The following is a 15,853-nucleotide window of genomic DNA, read 5'->3' as shown; positions in this document are numbered from 1 at the left end:
CAGTGAATAAAGACCGACTGTTCTTTCAGGTTGGTTCATCGTCCTCACTGACCACCTCAACACCTGGCAGCCCGACAGTGAGACAAAGGTGTGTCATTGCCCACTCACTTTTAAACAGTTCTGAAGCTGCCTGCTGGCTTTCCATTTCTGCCTAAGGTCCCAAATCATTCAGCCTTTCCCCACAGGTTCTGCTCTCCTACCTGTATTCTTTTTCTTTCTTTCTTTCTTTTTTGGCTGTGCTGGGTCTTCGTTGGGGGCTTCTTTAGTTGTGGCACATGGGCTGCAGAGCTCGCAGGCTCAGTAGTTGCAGTGTGTGGGCTTAGTTGCCCCGAGGGCTGTGGGATCTTAGTTCCCCGACCAGGGCTCAGACCTGCATCCCCTGCATTGGAAGGCAGATTCTTAACCACTGGACCATCAGGGAAGTCCCACCTGTATTCATTGAAATTGTCCTTTTTCTGAAGTCATTCCAGTTCTGACATATCTCTTTTTAAATGTTGAAGCCAAAAGTTACATGATCTCTAAAGGCCTGACCAAAGCAACCGAGGGGCAGATAAGCAATCTGTTCTCAGGTGTGTCGTATTCCTGTTGGAGGAGCGGGATAGAGCACAGGGTTTTCTTGCTGACTTCTTTCCAGAGCTTGTTTTTGGGTTTTTTTTTGCGGTACGCGGGCCTCTCACTGCTGTGGCCTCTCCCGTCGCGGAGCACAGGCTCCAGACGCGCAGGCTCAGCGGCCATGGCTCACGGGCCCAGCCACTCCGCGGCACGTGGGACCCTCCCGGACCAGGGCATGAACCCGCGCCCCCTGCATCGGCAGGCGGACTCCCAACCACTGCGCCACCAGGGAAGCCCTAGAGCTTGTTTTTTAAAGCCACCAGTCCCCCCAAAAAAGGGAATTCCCTGGCAGTCCAATGGTTAGGACTCGGCGCTCTCACAGCCTGGGCCCCAGGTTCGATCACTGATCAGGGAACTAAGATCCCGCAAGCCATGCAGCACAGCCATAAAGAAAAAGCCACCAGTCATCTCTTCTGTTCTTGCATTGATATCGTGTATCGTACTTAACTTTTGGTGGGTGGCCCCATGGGCTCATTCAAGCCGTATTTACTGAACGCTTTGCTTGTGGAGCAGGTCCTGTTCTGGGACCTGAAGCTAGTGCTGAACAAGACAGAGAGGATCCTCCTCGCTAAACCCTTCCTTTCTGGTAGAGGGGATAAAGAAAAGACAAGTAAAGAAATAAACACGGTGATTTTGGACAGCAATAAGTGCCAAGATGAAAATAAAACAACCAGGTCCTAGAGAGTGACTGGGAGAGGGGAGTCAGGGAAATGTTGGGGGGAGTAGTGACTGATAAGAAGGGAACACCCATTCTTCCAAAGGAAGAGTGTTCTCTGCAAAGGGAACAGCAGGTACAAATATCTAAGGTTAGAAACCGCTTGACAGGTTTAAGAAACAGAAAATGAGAGAAGGCCAAGCAGAGGAGGAGGGCAGAGAAGTGGGCAGGGGCCTCTGAGCTGGCAGCACTTACATTTCATTGGAAGTGAGACAGGAAGATTCTTTTTTTTGCGGGGGGGCGGGGAGAGTGGGGAGATTTAGACAAAGGAGGAACATGATATGTTTTATGTTTGAAAAAAACTAATTCCAGTTGCTGCATGAAGAATACATGGCAAGGTAGGGAGCAAAAGTAGAAACCGGAAAACCAAGTAAGTTAGGAAGCTACTGTGGTTGGTGGGACTTCCTCACGCACTGGGCATAAGGTGTAAGGAGCCAGAGAAGGCGAAGAGGACTTCGGCTACTCCCAACAGACCTAATTTTTTTTTATCAAGGTCAGGCAGTCCTATCCAATTTTGCAGGTTTTGCCACATGCAAAATGGGGGACAAAGAAATTATGTGCATTATTTCAGTTGATTTAAATTTTCTATGTTCAGAAGGCATTCAAGGCTCCAGGGCAGCAAAGATGCATAAGACACAGTCCCTGTTCCTAAGAGGCAGAAATAATATGGGTCAGTCATGAGCATTAAACAAATTAATATTTATAAAATGTTTACTACTCGCCAGGTGCTATTTTAAGCACTAGGTATAGGTGCACTATATATATATAGGTTAGATATTATTGTTATTACATTCAGCAGCAGCATCAGTCTTGAGAAGATGACGAACGGGATCCAGAGAGCCCCAAGGCAGAAAGATTGGCTCCCCGTCTTTTTTCTCTCTGCATTGCACTCTAATTTCTCCCAACCTACCTCCCAGTTCTCTTCAGCTATGACAGTTCTTTTTCTTTTTTCTTCTTTTAAATATACATAATCAGGGAATTCCCTGGTGGTCCAGTGGTTAGGACTTGGTGCTTTCACTGCTGTGGCTTGGGTTTAATCCCTGGTTAGGGAACTAAGATCCCGCAAGCTGTGCAGCAGAGACAAAAAAAAAAAAAATATATATATATATATATATATGTGTGTGTGTGTGTATATATAGCCATTTTTATGCTGTCTTGTTTCTTGTCTTTTAATTCTTTTATATATTTAGATCTTTTGTGCATGGTTATTTTACATTCTGTATCTGATAAATCTAACATCTGAAATCTTTGGAGGGATAAATCTGTTGCTTTTGTTTCTCCTGAATCCATGGTGCCTCTTTTTTCATTGTGGGTCTGGTCGCTTTTTTTGTCGTGGGAATTTTTTTATTGGTTGCATTTAATCCCTGGAAAACCTGAAGATCCTGATTTGGGGGCGCTCCTTTAGAAAAGCCTGTAGTTACTCCTTCCAGACACAAGGTGGCGCTACCATCATGATAAATTAGTTTCTGGCGGGGGAAGGTGTCCCAGAGCTGAAGGACAGTGTGGTAGCAGGTGCCGGGGTTCACAGGAGCCCATCTTATTCTTAATTTTTTCCCACCACAGGGAGAGGCAGTTTTCTTTGTAGGTTCCCTTTACTGGTGGGTGGAGGTTTTCTGGTCTACTCTTTCACTAAAGGTATAGCCCCTTCCAGGATCTTGACTTAATTTATCAATCTTGGGTTCAGCTACCTTAATGTCTGGGCCAAAGTCTAGTCTTCTGTGTGTTTCTTTAATCTTCAAGGTTGCAGTGTTAGCATTTGCCCCAAGGGCTGCACAGTTCCAACACGCTGTTTACGCTCACTTCCTTGTTTTGAAGGGGTCTTTGGGAAGTTCCCTTACTTCTTACAAAGTTAGCAATGGTTTTAAAATCATGTCTTAATGGTTTGGAACCTAGTTGCTTTAGACACATGTAGCCCTCGTGTCACTATACATGTAAATTGGGTCTCCTGCAACTTCTCCTACTGTGATCGGTGCTGTAAAAATAACTATAACATGTGATGACACGAATCCAATGAGACGCTATTTAACATGTTTGCCCAAGTTATAAACCCTTTATGTGGGACTTCCCTGGTGGCTCAGTCGTTAAGAATCCGCCTGCCAATGCAGGGGACACTGGGTCGAGCCCTGGTCTGGGAAGATCCCACATGCTGCGGAGCAACTAAGACCATGTGCCACAACTACTGAGCCCGCGTGCCCCAACTACTGAAGCCTGCGTGCCTAGAGCCTGTGCTCCGCAACAAAGAGAAGCCACCACAATGAGAAGCCCACACACCGCAACAAAGAGTAACCCCCGCTCACTGCAACTAGAGAAGGTCCATGCACAGCAACAAAGACCCAATGCAGCCAATAAATAAATAAATGTATTTAAAAAAAAAAAAAAACCTTTACGTGTGACCCTCAGACACCACCCGCATTTTCAACCTCAGAGCAGGTTCATTTACTATTTCCTAGCTCTCAGGGACTCCTCTCTGAGTCTCAAATAATGATGACCTCTAATAACATCTGTTAATTCCTTAAGGAATTTAACAGGCATATTCTGAGTCCCTGCTGATGTACAAACATCTGGCTTTTTAAAATATCTTCGGCCATTTCCTGCCTGATCTTTGTTTGTCTTTCCATCCTCCTTTCCAAGAGGAGTGAGTTGTTTTCTCACTAATCATGCCACGCTTAATTCTCACCTCACTGCAGCACTGTTCTCCGGGCCCTACTAGCAGCCCCTGCCATAGGCCAGTGGAAGCAACTCAGGCCTGGGACTGCATGGCCCGAGGGGTGCCGGCCATTCTCTCTGGTTCTAATGAGGTGCATAAAGAAAAGGAGCTCCAGCCCCTGAACAGATGCCTCTGGACAGAACCAGAGAGAGGAGACAGAAACCCATGCCCAGCAGTGAAAAGGCAAGCTTACAGGCATCATTTCTGCCCCCCAAAGGATTTAATTAAAACAAAATCAGAAAAGGATTTTAAAATGTTATTCTCTTGCTAACTGGTAATGTGGTGAGAAATGCCAAACTACAGAGGACCACTCTGACCTACTGACCCCTCCTTGCCCCGTTTCTTAGGGCCACCTTCTGTTCCACATGCATACTGCTTGCTCCCTTTGAACCAGCCACCAACTCCCCTGAGATGTTCCAGTGACTGCTCCCCAGCACTTCTGTGTCCGGCCTAAAATCCCTGGCACCGTGGTGGTCCTGGACTGGCCACTGGGGCCCAAAGATGGACCAGTTGGAAGGGATCTCAGAGGAAAATGGGGCACAGAAAGGGCAGTGACTGTCTCAGACAGACCCTGTTCTTTCACACCAGGAACGTAGGCTTCCTGGACCTGTGCAGGAGTTGAGGCCACCAGAACTGGAGTCTGAGTCACTTCCATCAGACTCATAACTTCCTCAGCTAGAATGGGCAGTGTATTTCTTCTATTAGAAGCATCCAAGGACTTCCCTGGTGGTCCAGTGGGTAAGACTCCATGCTCCCAATGCAGGGGGCCCGTGTTTGATCCCTGGTGGGAGAACTAGACCCTGCATGCCGCAACTAAGAGTCCGCATACTGCAACTAAGACGTTCGCATGTCTCGGGGCTTCCCTGGTGGCGCAGTGGTTGGGAGTCCGCCTGCCGATGCAGGGGGCGCGGGTTCATGCCCTGGTCCGGGAGGGTCCCACGTGCCGCGGAGCGGCTGGGCCCGTGAGCCATGGCCGCTGAGCCTGCGCGTCCGGAGCCTGTGCTCCGCAACGGGAGAGGCCACAGCAGTGAGAGGCCCGCGTGCCGCAAAAAAAAAAAAAAATGTTCGCATGTCTCAATGAAGCTCCCATGTGTTGCAACTAAGACCCAGCGCAGCCAAAATAAATAAATAAAATAAATAATAAATATATTTTTAAAAGAAGCATCCAGAACACCATTTCTTTTTTTTTTTTAACATCTTTATTGGAGTATAATTGCTTTACAATGTTGTGTTAGTTTCTGCTTTATAACAAAGTGAATCAGCTATACGTATACATATATCCCCATATCTCCTCCCTCTTGCGTTTCCCTCCTACCCTCCCTATCCCACCCCTCTAGGTGGTCACAAAGCACTGAGCTGATCTCCCTGTGCTATGCGGCTGCTTCCCACTAGCTATCTTTTATTTTTTTCTTTTTCTTTTTTTTTTTTCGGTATGCGGACCTCTCACTGCTGTGGCCTCTCCCGTCGCGGAGCACAGGCTCCGGACGCGCAGGCTCAGCGGCCATGGCTCACGGGCCCAGCCACTCTGCGGCATGTGGGATCTTCCCAGACCAGGGCACGAGCCCGCGTCCCCTGCATCGGCAGGCAGACTCTCAACCACTGCGCCACCAGAGAAGCCCACTAGCTATCTATTTTACATTTGGTAGTGTATATAAGTCCATGCCACTCTCTCACTTCGTCCCAGCTTACCCTTCCCCCTCCCCGTGTCCTCAAGTCCATTCTCTACATCTTTATTCTCTGAATCTTTATTCCTGTCCTCCCCCTAGGTTCTTCATAACCAATTTTTTTTTTTTAGATTCCATATATATGTGTTAGCATACGGTAATTGTTTTTCTCTTTCTGACTTACTTCACTCTGTATGACAGACTCTAGGTCCATCCACCTCACTACAAATAACTCAATTTCGTTTGTTTTTATGGCTGGGTAATATTCCATTGTATATATGTGCCACATCTTCTTTATCCATTCATCTGTCGATGGACACTTAGGTTGTCTCCATGTCCTGGCTATTGTAAATAGAGCTGCAATGAACATTTTGGTACATGACTCTTTTTGAATTATGGTTTTCTCAGGGTATATGCCCAGTAGTGGGATTGCTGGGTCGTATGGTAATTCTGTTTTTAGTTTTTAAGGAACCTCCATACTGTTCTCCATAGTGGCTGTGTCAATTTACATTCCCACCCACAGTGCAAGAGGGTTCCCTTTTCTCCACACCCTCTCCAGCGTCTATTGTTTGTAGATTTTTTTTTCTTTTTTTTTTTTTGTTTTTGGCTACGTTGGGTCTTTTTTGTTGCTGCGCGTAGGCTTTCTCTAGTTGCAGTGACCAGGGGCTACTCTTTGTTGCGGTGCCTGGGCTTCTCATTGCGGTGGCTTCTCTTGTTGCGGAGTGTGGGCTCTAGGCGTGTGGGCTTCAGTAGTTGTGGCACACGGGCTCAGTAGTTGTGGCTCGCGGGCTCTAGAGTGCAGGCTCAGTAGTTGTGGCACATGGGCTTAGTTGCTCCACAGTGTGTGGGATCTTCCCAAACCAGGGCCCGAACCCGTGTCCCCTGCATTGGCAGGCGGATTCTTAACCACTGCGCCACCAGGGAAGTCCTGTTTGTAGATTTTTTGATGATGGCCATTCTGAGTGGTGTGAGGAGATACCTCATTGTAGTTTTAATTTTAATCTCTCTAATGATTGGTGATGTTGAGCATTCTTTCATGTGTTTTTTGGCAAACTGTATATCTTCTTTGGAGAAATGTCTGTTTAGGTCTTCTGCCCATTTTTGGATTGGGTTGTTTGGATTTTTTTGATATTGAGCTACATGAGCTACTTGTAAATTTTGGAGATTAATCCTTTGTCAGTTGCTTCATTTGCAAATATTTTCTCCCATTCTGAGGGCTGTGTTTTCGTCTTGTTTATGGTTTCCTTTGCTGTGCAAAAGCTTTTAAGTTTCATTAGGTCCCATTTGTTTATTTTTTGTTTTTATTTCAATTTCTCTAGGAGGTGGGTCAAAAAGGATCTTGCTGTGATTTATGTCATAGAGTGCAGAACACCATTTCTTAAACTTTAAAGTGTGTAAAAGTCACAGGGACAGTTTTGTACAATGCAGATCCCCAGGCCCCAACCTCAGAGATTCTGATTCTGTCAATCCAGGGTGGGGCCTGGGATTCTGCATTACTAACCCCCTCTAGGAAGTCCTCATGCTACTGCTCCATGGACCACTCTGGGATCACCCCTGACCTCGAAATGGGCAGACCCTTACCTACTGTGTTAGTTTGGGTGAAGGCTACAGAGACGTCAGAAGGCAACAGCCCAGGGTGGACAGTCAGCTGTGCTCCCAGAGTCCCTGGGTTCCAGGTGCCTCCTGTATCCTCAGCAGTGGCCCCCAGGGGTCACCATTTCCAGCCAACAGTCAGGAGTCTCCTTTTAAGCCAGCGACGGGCAATTTGCAAGCATCACTTTTGCTCTCATTTCTCTAGCAAGAACCCAAGCACAAGTTCCCACTGAGGGGAACGTAGCCTCGCTCTGCAGCCACATGCCCTGCGGCCACGCTATGACGACGGAAGCAGGGAAGAATGCCACCGTCTGTGACACACGATCCAGTAAACAAGAGCTCCGAGGAGTACGTGGGGAGGCTGATGCTGTACGTCGAGCCCGCGTGAAATTGAACTTAGGTGACTCGTGGGGGACTGTCACAAGCCCCAGGTAGAGCAGGGTAGCAGAGCAACGAGGCTCTGGAGGTGGAGGCTCAGATGCCTCCAAGTGAGCTGTGTGACATACCAGCCGTGCGACCTGGGGTGGTTACATACTGTCCCTGAGCCGAGGCTGCCTCCTGTGTAAACTGTGATGATAACACCGTGATGCTTGGAGTCCCAGTAAATGGCAGGAATTCCAGGCGTTCAGGTCACCATGAGGGGGGCCCAGTTTGATCTCAGACCACATCAGGACATGAGTGAGTACAAACTCTGCTCACTTTATTGCCAATTAAGTGAACAATTTCAGCCAGTTTTTAATTCCCGTTTAGCAGTTAAGACGGGTAAAGGAAACAAGTGCCATTGATGGGCAAGGCAGACACTACGGCACTGGAGGCCCCGAGAGGGGCCTGGACAGGTGATGGAGACCGGGGTGTGGTGATTGGATTCGGGGCCAGAGGCCGGGAGTGCACTTCATTTAACAAGCACTTACTGGGCTGCTTCGAGCATTGGGCTCCGTGCCGGGAAACGATCAGAAGATGACCCCTGACCTCAGAGAGCACCCAGTCTAACTGGGAAGCTGAGAAGTAAACCCACAACCACAATAAAGCACAGGCGAGGGCTATGATCAAGGCATGGGGGCGAGCAGAGAGGTCTGCAGACCCCAGAGTCAGTTTCGGGCAGGAGGGGGTGAGCAGAGGAAGGGCTCCAGGAGACAGTGCTCAGCCTGGGTTGGAGCCGCTCAGCCCCAGGGATGCGGGAGTCATCCTGCAGGCACTGCCCACTGCTGGCCCAGAGGGAACGGACCTTCTAGGTGGGAGGCGAGGGCACAGCTTGTTCAGGGACCTCAAGCAGAACTGGGCTGCCTGAGAACAGAGGGAGAAGCAAGCTGGGGGGAAGGAGAGGCCAGGAGGAGGGGGAGTTTGGGCTTTTCCCTGAGGGTGACGGAGCCACTGAAGGATTCTGGACTAGAGGAGACCGGGCTACCCTCAAGTCATGCGGGGAGAGGTTTGAAAGGAAGTGAAGGGGGAGGCAGGTGAAGATGTGTCACTGGAATCCAGGGAGCTAGGCGGTCAGCACCAAGGCAGCTAAGCAGAGGCTCTGCGAGTGTGCGGACTGGAATGTCACCAGCGCCACTGGCTGAGTTTACTTCACAGACTCAGAAAGCAAAGGAATCAAGGTACTTGCTGCTAGGAGGCCCACGCCAGCCTTGGAATCCGAGTGGAGTCCAGGTCCCCAGGCCTCCAGCTCCCCGAGGCGTCTCCCCGGCCCCCTCTGAGTGCTGGAGGTGCCTTGATAAAGAGGGGCTCAGCCTCTCGCATCAGAATCACAAGCTGGTGCTTTCAACTTGGCCTCCAATCTGGGCAGGTGGGCGGTGGTCTCACTGGGGAGCTCGTCACCCAGCCAGGCTCATCCCCGGGAGTGGAGGAGGTACTCGTAGCTGAGGAAGGGGACGGCGTTGACGGGAAAGGCACGGGCACTGTTGATGCTGAGCCCCTGGAAGAAGACCCCCAGCCCTTCCCGCCAGGCACTGCTCACCATGCAGTCCAGCAGCCCCTGGTGCACCCTCTGCCTCAGCCCCGCCATCTGCATCCGGGACTTGATCACGGCTAAGGGGGTGGCTGTGACCCAGGAGGTGACGCCGGCAAAGCCCCCTGCCACCAGCACTGTGCCCGAGCCTGGGGTAGAGGAACTGGGGGTGAGGGGGGTCAGACTGAGGAACGAAGCATCCTCCCGCATCCGCAGGCTCCCTCCCCATCCTCCAGGGCTCAGTCCAGCTCCCCTCCCCCACTCCTCTCTGTCCTCCACCCTCTCACGCCACTTTGCTTACTGGTTCTGGCCATCCGGCGTGCATTGGCAACACAGCCATTCGTAGGTGACGAAATAGATTCCCAGGGTGGGGTTGTCCCGCAGCGTCAGGGCCCAGGCTCCCTGTATCAGCCCCCGGGGCCCCTCGGCCTAGAAGATGGAGGCCGCGCAGTGCACGGGCCCGTGGTACTGGGGTGGGGGGCTCCCTGACTTCCCCTTGGGCTCTGTCTGGTTTTGTAGCCAGACTTTGAGGAGGTCAAAAGGGGCCAAGCAGTAGGCCTGTAGGGAAAGAAGCATGAAGGGTCTGGGTGCTTTGGACGGGAACAGTCCCTCCCTCTGATCTTAATGGCGGCGGGGGGGAGGCAGTGGGCAGACAGGGCAGCATCTTCCTTCAGAATCTCGCCTGCTCTCAACCTCTCCCACACGTAGTGGGGGATGGGCCAGAGCCCCCTCCCTTAGCATCAGGCCCCCGACAGCAAGGGACACTGCCCCTCCCCTCGGCCGAACTTGCTGGCATGCATGCGATGCTTAAGAAAGGGAGTTCCCTGGCGGTCCAGGTAGGACTGGGCGCTTTCATTGCAGTGGCTCAGGTTCAAAAAAAAAAGGATTCAGTCTTTCAGTCTGTGGCCAAGAAACAGCAGGGGAATGACCCCTCCCCAGGGGTAAGGAGGGCACCTCAACTTCATAGATTCCCCCTTCCCCACCTCCTGCAGGACACCTCTCAGAGGCCCCTGGGTGGAGAAGCACCTCTCGCGAACCCCCAAGCACTAGTGTCCCAGAAGAAGGTGGGTGACAGGGTGGGATCTGCGGGTCCTTGAACTTTATCACCTGGCTGGGGCAGACAGGACACAGATTTGGGGTAATGTTGGTACTGGGGACGTGGAGGGAGGTTGTGGGGAGGGGCCGAGGTGTGGGTCAGGGACGCAACTAAGTCAAGGTCAGCTGTGAAAGTTCAGGTGAGAATTGAGGTCCAAGCTGAGGTTAGCATATCATTTATGGACTTACGTGGTTTTTGTTTTTTTCCTTCCGTGGAAGGTACACAAGCTCAGTTCCTCAGCCCTGGAGATGGCTGATGGCGGTGGAGGCTGGCGGTTGGCTCCGGTGATCTTTAGAGGGTGACAGTTTGCTTATTTCCTCCCTGCAGGAAGGGCAGTGGGCTGGGGTCCGCCCCTGCGAGATGGCTTCCTGATGCCACCCTCCCAGCAGAGCCTGCGGGCAGTGCTGAGCTGAGGGCTGCTCCAGAGCGGTGAGCTCCTGAGGGTGAGAAAATGGCTGTGCCCATCCTGTGCCCACAGGGGCAGTGGGGACATCAGACATTGCTGCTCTGTACAATGATGTCAGCCTTAGCTGAGTCAGAAGCAACTTTTGTACACAAGAGAGGTTGTCATTCCCTGCCCCCTGCTACAGAGTCTTCCTCGTCATCTCCACGTGAAAATACATTTTCCGTTCCAAGACCCTGTTAACCAGAGCCGTGCGCTTGGCGGCAAACGGGGCTCCAGCTGGTCCCTGGACCCCATCCCCATCAGTGACCCGACAGGCCCCAGTTCTGCCATCTCTTCTGCTTTCGAGGAGCCAGAGGGGAGGAGGACGGAGGAGCTGGGCCCGGCTGAGCCTGACTCAGGCCACTGAGCCTGGGGGCTCCTTCTCGTCGTTGTTTTTGTGGGGCGCAGGTCTCAGGGCTTGGGAAATATGCAGGCATGAGCCCCACACAAGGGGCAAAAGCAAAGCCAGGGCCTTTTGGGTCTCACGAATGATTAATTCATTGAGTGAGCCCTAACTCTGTCCTTGCTCTCTGCCTTGGGATGTGTACAGGAGCATCAGGGCAGGTGTCGAGCAGAGGGTGACCTAGGGCACTGGCTGGATCGTGGGACAGAGCCAGGCGCACGCCCTCTGCCTCTGAGGTCAGGCCCTCACTTAGCTGGGGATCCCCCCGGTGCCTGGAGGCCCCTCTTCCCTCCACCCCAACCCTCGAAAGCCCAGTCCTTAAGCACTGAGAACAAAGACCAGAACCAAATGATTAGAGTCACTTAATGATTATAACACCCTGAGCCTCTCCCAGCGAGATTTGTGGACAGGCCCCGGGTGAGGCTCGCAGATGGAAGCAGACCCCTCCAGAGGTGGGCAAGCCCTGCCAGCCTCAGAGGGTGACATCAACTGCTTCTCCATCATGTCCTCTTGGCACTGTCTCCCCCCCACCCCAGCTCTCTCTACCTTTTTTGCCCCCTCTGTTCTCCATGACCCTCCCCTCCAGACCTGCAGCCTGGAAGGCCACAGCTCAGCCATCAGGGTCACAGGGAGCAGCCAGGAGCAAGCCATTCTCCCACAGCAACTCGTGTTCCCCTCGAGAAGGCCTGGGGTCTGCAGCCGTGGGTGGCCAGAGGGGGCTGGGAGGGAAAGGAGTGAACTGGCCATCACTGTGCCTGTGCCTGTGTATGTGACCACGAGCACATGCGCTTGCCCCAGTGTGTGCACGTGCCCCCATGCTGCCCCCTCACCTGCAGGAACCCCCCTGTGCAGCTGCCTATGAAGACGTGCGTATAGCTGAGCGGCTGGGCCCGCCGCTCCTGGTGGGAGGTGGCTCTCAGTACCAGCAGGGTGCTGCTGTAGACCCCGAACAGGACAGAGTTGACCACAGCTATGCTGGCGATGGGGAAGCTCATTCCCTTGACAAGCCCAGGGGCTGCAGAGAGACACCGGATGCTAGCTGGGCGGGTGCTGTGCGAGCCTCACCCTTGCCCTTTCTGGGCCTGGCAGGGCCTCCTCTGGCTGGAAACTGCTCCTGGGCCTGGCCACAGGGAGGAGGATGCAGCCTAAGGCTGGGGGTGGCCTCAGCTCCACTTTGGGGGCATTTAGCTACTGCTCAGCCCCCCAGTGGCCCCAGATTTGGGTCTTCTTTCTCTCTTCCACGGGCAGAGCTCTGTGGGCGGGGAGGGGAGAAGGAAGCTAGCACCGACTGCCCAGAGGTCTCCCGCCCCTAAGCCCCCCAAAAAGCCAGTCACCCACCGACTCGTGGCGGTAAGTCTTGACCATACAATCAATGATGCCCCGATGTGTGGTCTGGGTCTGCAGCCGCACCTGGACAGGGAGGACAGAGCAGGTGGGCAGGCTGGGCATCCTGCCCAGCTCATCCCTCGGCCCCTCTGAGCGGGCTGCCCGCAGCCCGCTTTGGCACCTTCTAAACCGGGTTCCAGTCTCAGCAGCCCCGGGCAGCCTGGTGATCTGTGACCAGGCACACACTTTGAGGTTCTCTGCTCCCATGTCATTTGGGAGGCTTGGGAGGTCATTAAAGGGGGTTTCCAGGTGTTGGTGTTGTTGAGGAAAATAATCGATACACAATGTATAACAGGAATTGAAAAGAGTTTTATTTGAGCCAAACTGAGGACTAGAGCCCGGAAGACAGCCTCTCAGGTAACTCTGAGGGACTGCTCCGGAGAAGCATGGTTTTCGGCACAGTTTTATGCCTTGTCAGAACAAAGAACATCAAACAAGTCAGGGAGACATTCCTTCATGGTTTCTAAAAAACAGATCAGCACGTACATAGAGCGTCAGTATGGCCTTGGCGCCTGGGAAGTGAGACTTGTCATCGAAGGAGCACCAGCATTGGCATCCCAGGAAGAGAGGCACTTAATCTTCTATTTATTTATTTGGCTGTGCTAGGTCTTAGTTGCAGCCTGCAGGATTTTTAGTTGCGGCGTGTGAACTCTTAACTGCGGCATGCGAGATTTAGTTCCCTGACCAGGGATCGAACCCGGGCCCCCTGCATGGGGAGTGTGGGGTCTTAGCCACTGGACCACCAGGGAAGTCCCTAATCTTTATTTTTAATGTGGACATTCTTTGCTTCTGGTCAATGCGCCCTTTTCTCTAATGATTAAAGCAGATGTACAGTATATGCTTGGTAGGCCACAAATAGGCTGTTCCAGTTAGCATCACGTTCAAGTTAACTCAGGTATAAGCCATAACTCAGGTATGAGCCATAACTCAGGTATGAGCCATAACTCAGGTATGAGCCATAACTCAGGTATGAGCCGTATAAGCCATAACTCAGGTATGAGCGTTTCCTTTGTTAGTGTCCACATTCAGGACCACATCATCCAGGCCACGTTTCTGACTTTCTCTGGCAACCTCACATCGATTCCTATGACGTAAGGCCCGGGAGACAGCAGTGGTGGGGATGTGGTGGCAGGGTGGGATGCACACATGCTACCGGAACACGGGGCAGGACAAGGGGGCAGACCCGTGGATGCAGGCAAGGTGCTGACTGCAGGTTTGGCTGCAAACGCAGAGAGAATGGCGGCGTACAGATGTACCACGTTCTTCACATCAACAGCCATAAAATATTCCGTCAGATTTCTATTCTCAGGAATGCTGGGAAGTTGGGGCCTGGGGTGGGGTTGAGGAGGAGGGGGTCTTCTCTCAAGGGCACGGAGATCCAGGGCTCAGGCACCACTGCCCAGAGAAAGCTGTGAAGTCCCCAAACGTGCCACCAACCCCTGGAGTTGCCTTGACCCCTCCCTTTCTCTCAACCTCACCACCATTCCGTGAGGAAACTGCGTTCATGTTACCTTCCAAACGGATCCCGAATCCAACCCCTCCTCACCTCCTCCACTGCTACTGCCCTGGCCCACAGCCATCATCACCTCCACTTGGATTCCTGTCCACAGCTGGCCTCCCTGCCCCCACCCTGTCCCTCCCACCCACCCACTTCCCCTTCCAGTCTGTCCTCCACAGCAGTCAGATGACACAGTTGAAACTGAAGTAGACCATGTCTCTGCCCTGCTCCACACCCTGCAATGGCCCCATCCTGCTCAGACTCAAAACCAAAGCCTTCCAGGGACTTCCCTGGCGGTCCAGTGGTTAAGACTCCACGCTTCCACTGCAGGGGGCACGGGTTCCAATCCCGCTCGAGGAACTAAGATCCCGCAACCCACACGTCGCCATCAAAAAAAACCTAAAAAAACAAAAAGCCAAACCCTTCCTAGGCTCCAGGTGCCCTCGAGGTGCCACCCTGGCTTCCTTCTCTTCTTCCAACAGGCTCCCGCCCCCAGGCCTTCACTCTGGCTGCTCCCTCCTCCAGTCGGCCTCCTCTGGCCTGGGCTCAGACATCGCCTGCGCAGTGAGCCCGCCCTAACTGGCTCGCTGAATACTGCCATCTGCCCCACCTGCCCAGAATTCCAGGTGCCCCTTCCCTGGCCCAACCTTTTCTTTCACTCATCACCTTCTGACACACTATGCAATTAACTTGTTGTCTGTCTGAGCAGGGATCTCTGGCTGTTTTGTCCACTAATGTTACCTTAAAGGCTTAGAACTACGTGTGGCATAGTGTAGGCAATGAAGGAGAAATGAATGCGTGGACAAGTGAGGGAACAGCATTAGTGAGCTGCCCTGCAGCCAGCCCTGGGTCTCCAATTCTCTGTCCCCATCTCCAATGGGCCCCAAAGAATGTAAAGTCCTCCAAATACCCCCAACCTGCCCCTCCAGATCTCTTACAGCTCTTAGTTTCCCATCAAATGCCCAAGGACCAGCCCTGCTGATGCTTCTCCTCTCCCGCTGCTGCCAAAGCAGAACACATCCACCCCCACCACATTCTCACGGGTAGACAAGTTCTAGGAAGCAGGGTTCCATCTCTGACCCCCTCCCCCTAGAGCTACCCAGGGCCCTTAGGGCTGCCCCCAAAGACCTTCCCGAGTACTGGTCTCTCGCGGAGGGCTGGGCTGTTATCCTAGCTCTGCAGCTCGTTCTCTCCTGAGTGATGCTGGGCAATCCCTCTGTGGGCCTTTACTGTTTGCAGAAGTAAAGGACCAGCCCAGCAGATTGCTGAGTCTAAGGCCTCTTGGCTCTAAAGGCCTTCAGGCTGCCCTGTCACTTCAGAATGGGTCCCACTCTCTTCTCTAATCCCACCACACCTCCCCAGTTCAAGGGAGACCCATTGCCACTCCCCAGAGGCTGGCAGAAGGGCAGCCCCACCCCTGACTAGCTCTTCTCCAATCCTCCAGCAAGATCCACCAGCTTGACCCTCTGTCTGCCGGAGCAAAGCTCCGATCTTGACATTCTGTAGCTCACGGCCTCCAAAATGGCCTCACTGTCTGCTAAACACACCACAGCCCTACCCCTGGTGTTCATGCCTGCCCCTCCAGCCCCGCCCCCCACACCAGGTGCACCCCCACCTTCCCACCTGCTGTGCTCTGATGGCCCAGGGCTTCCCTGGTGTCCTAACCATGCTCCCACACCTCCCGCTACCTGGAATGCCTTCAGGAATCTCTTCCAGCGCCGCTCCTCGCTGGATCTGGGTTCCAGTCTCCTCACCACCACCACACGTACTGCCAGACGTCAGCTTT

At 52.7% G+C, this 15,853-nt stretch overlaps 1 protein-coding gene across 1 annotated transcript; it reads right to left on the bottom strand.

The window, feature by feature from the left end:
- Positions 1-9,119: 9,119 nt before the first annotated feature.
- SLC25A45 (solute carrier family 25 member 45) lies at positions 9,120-12,593 on the bottom strand. The gene is given in 4 exon segments (XM_030833089.1): positions 9,120-9,402; positions 9,541-9,797; positions 12,014-12,198; positions 12,518-12,593. Coding segments are annotated over 4 exon segments (756 nt in total). The 5' UTR covers positions 12,549-12,593.
- Between the last annotated feature and the right edge of the window lie 3,260 nt (positions 12,594-15,853).

The sequence above is a fragment of the Globicephala melas genome, chromosome 8 (genome assembly GCF_963455315.2).
Source record: "Globicephala melas chromosome 8, mGloMel1.2, whole genome shotgun sequence".
Taxonomy (NCBI): domain Eukaryota; kingdom Metazoa; phylum Chordata; class Mammalia; order Artiodactyla; family Delphinidae; genus Globicephala; species Globicephala melas.
Note: the sequence above shows the minus strand (reverse complement) of the source record. Positions and strands in the feature narration are given on the sequence as shown.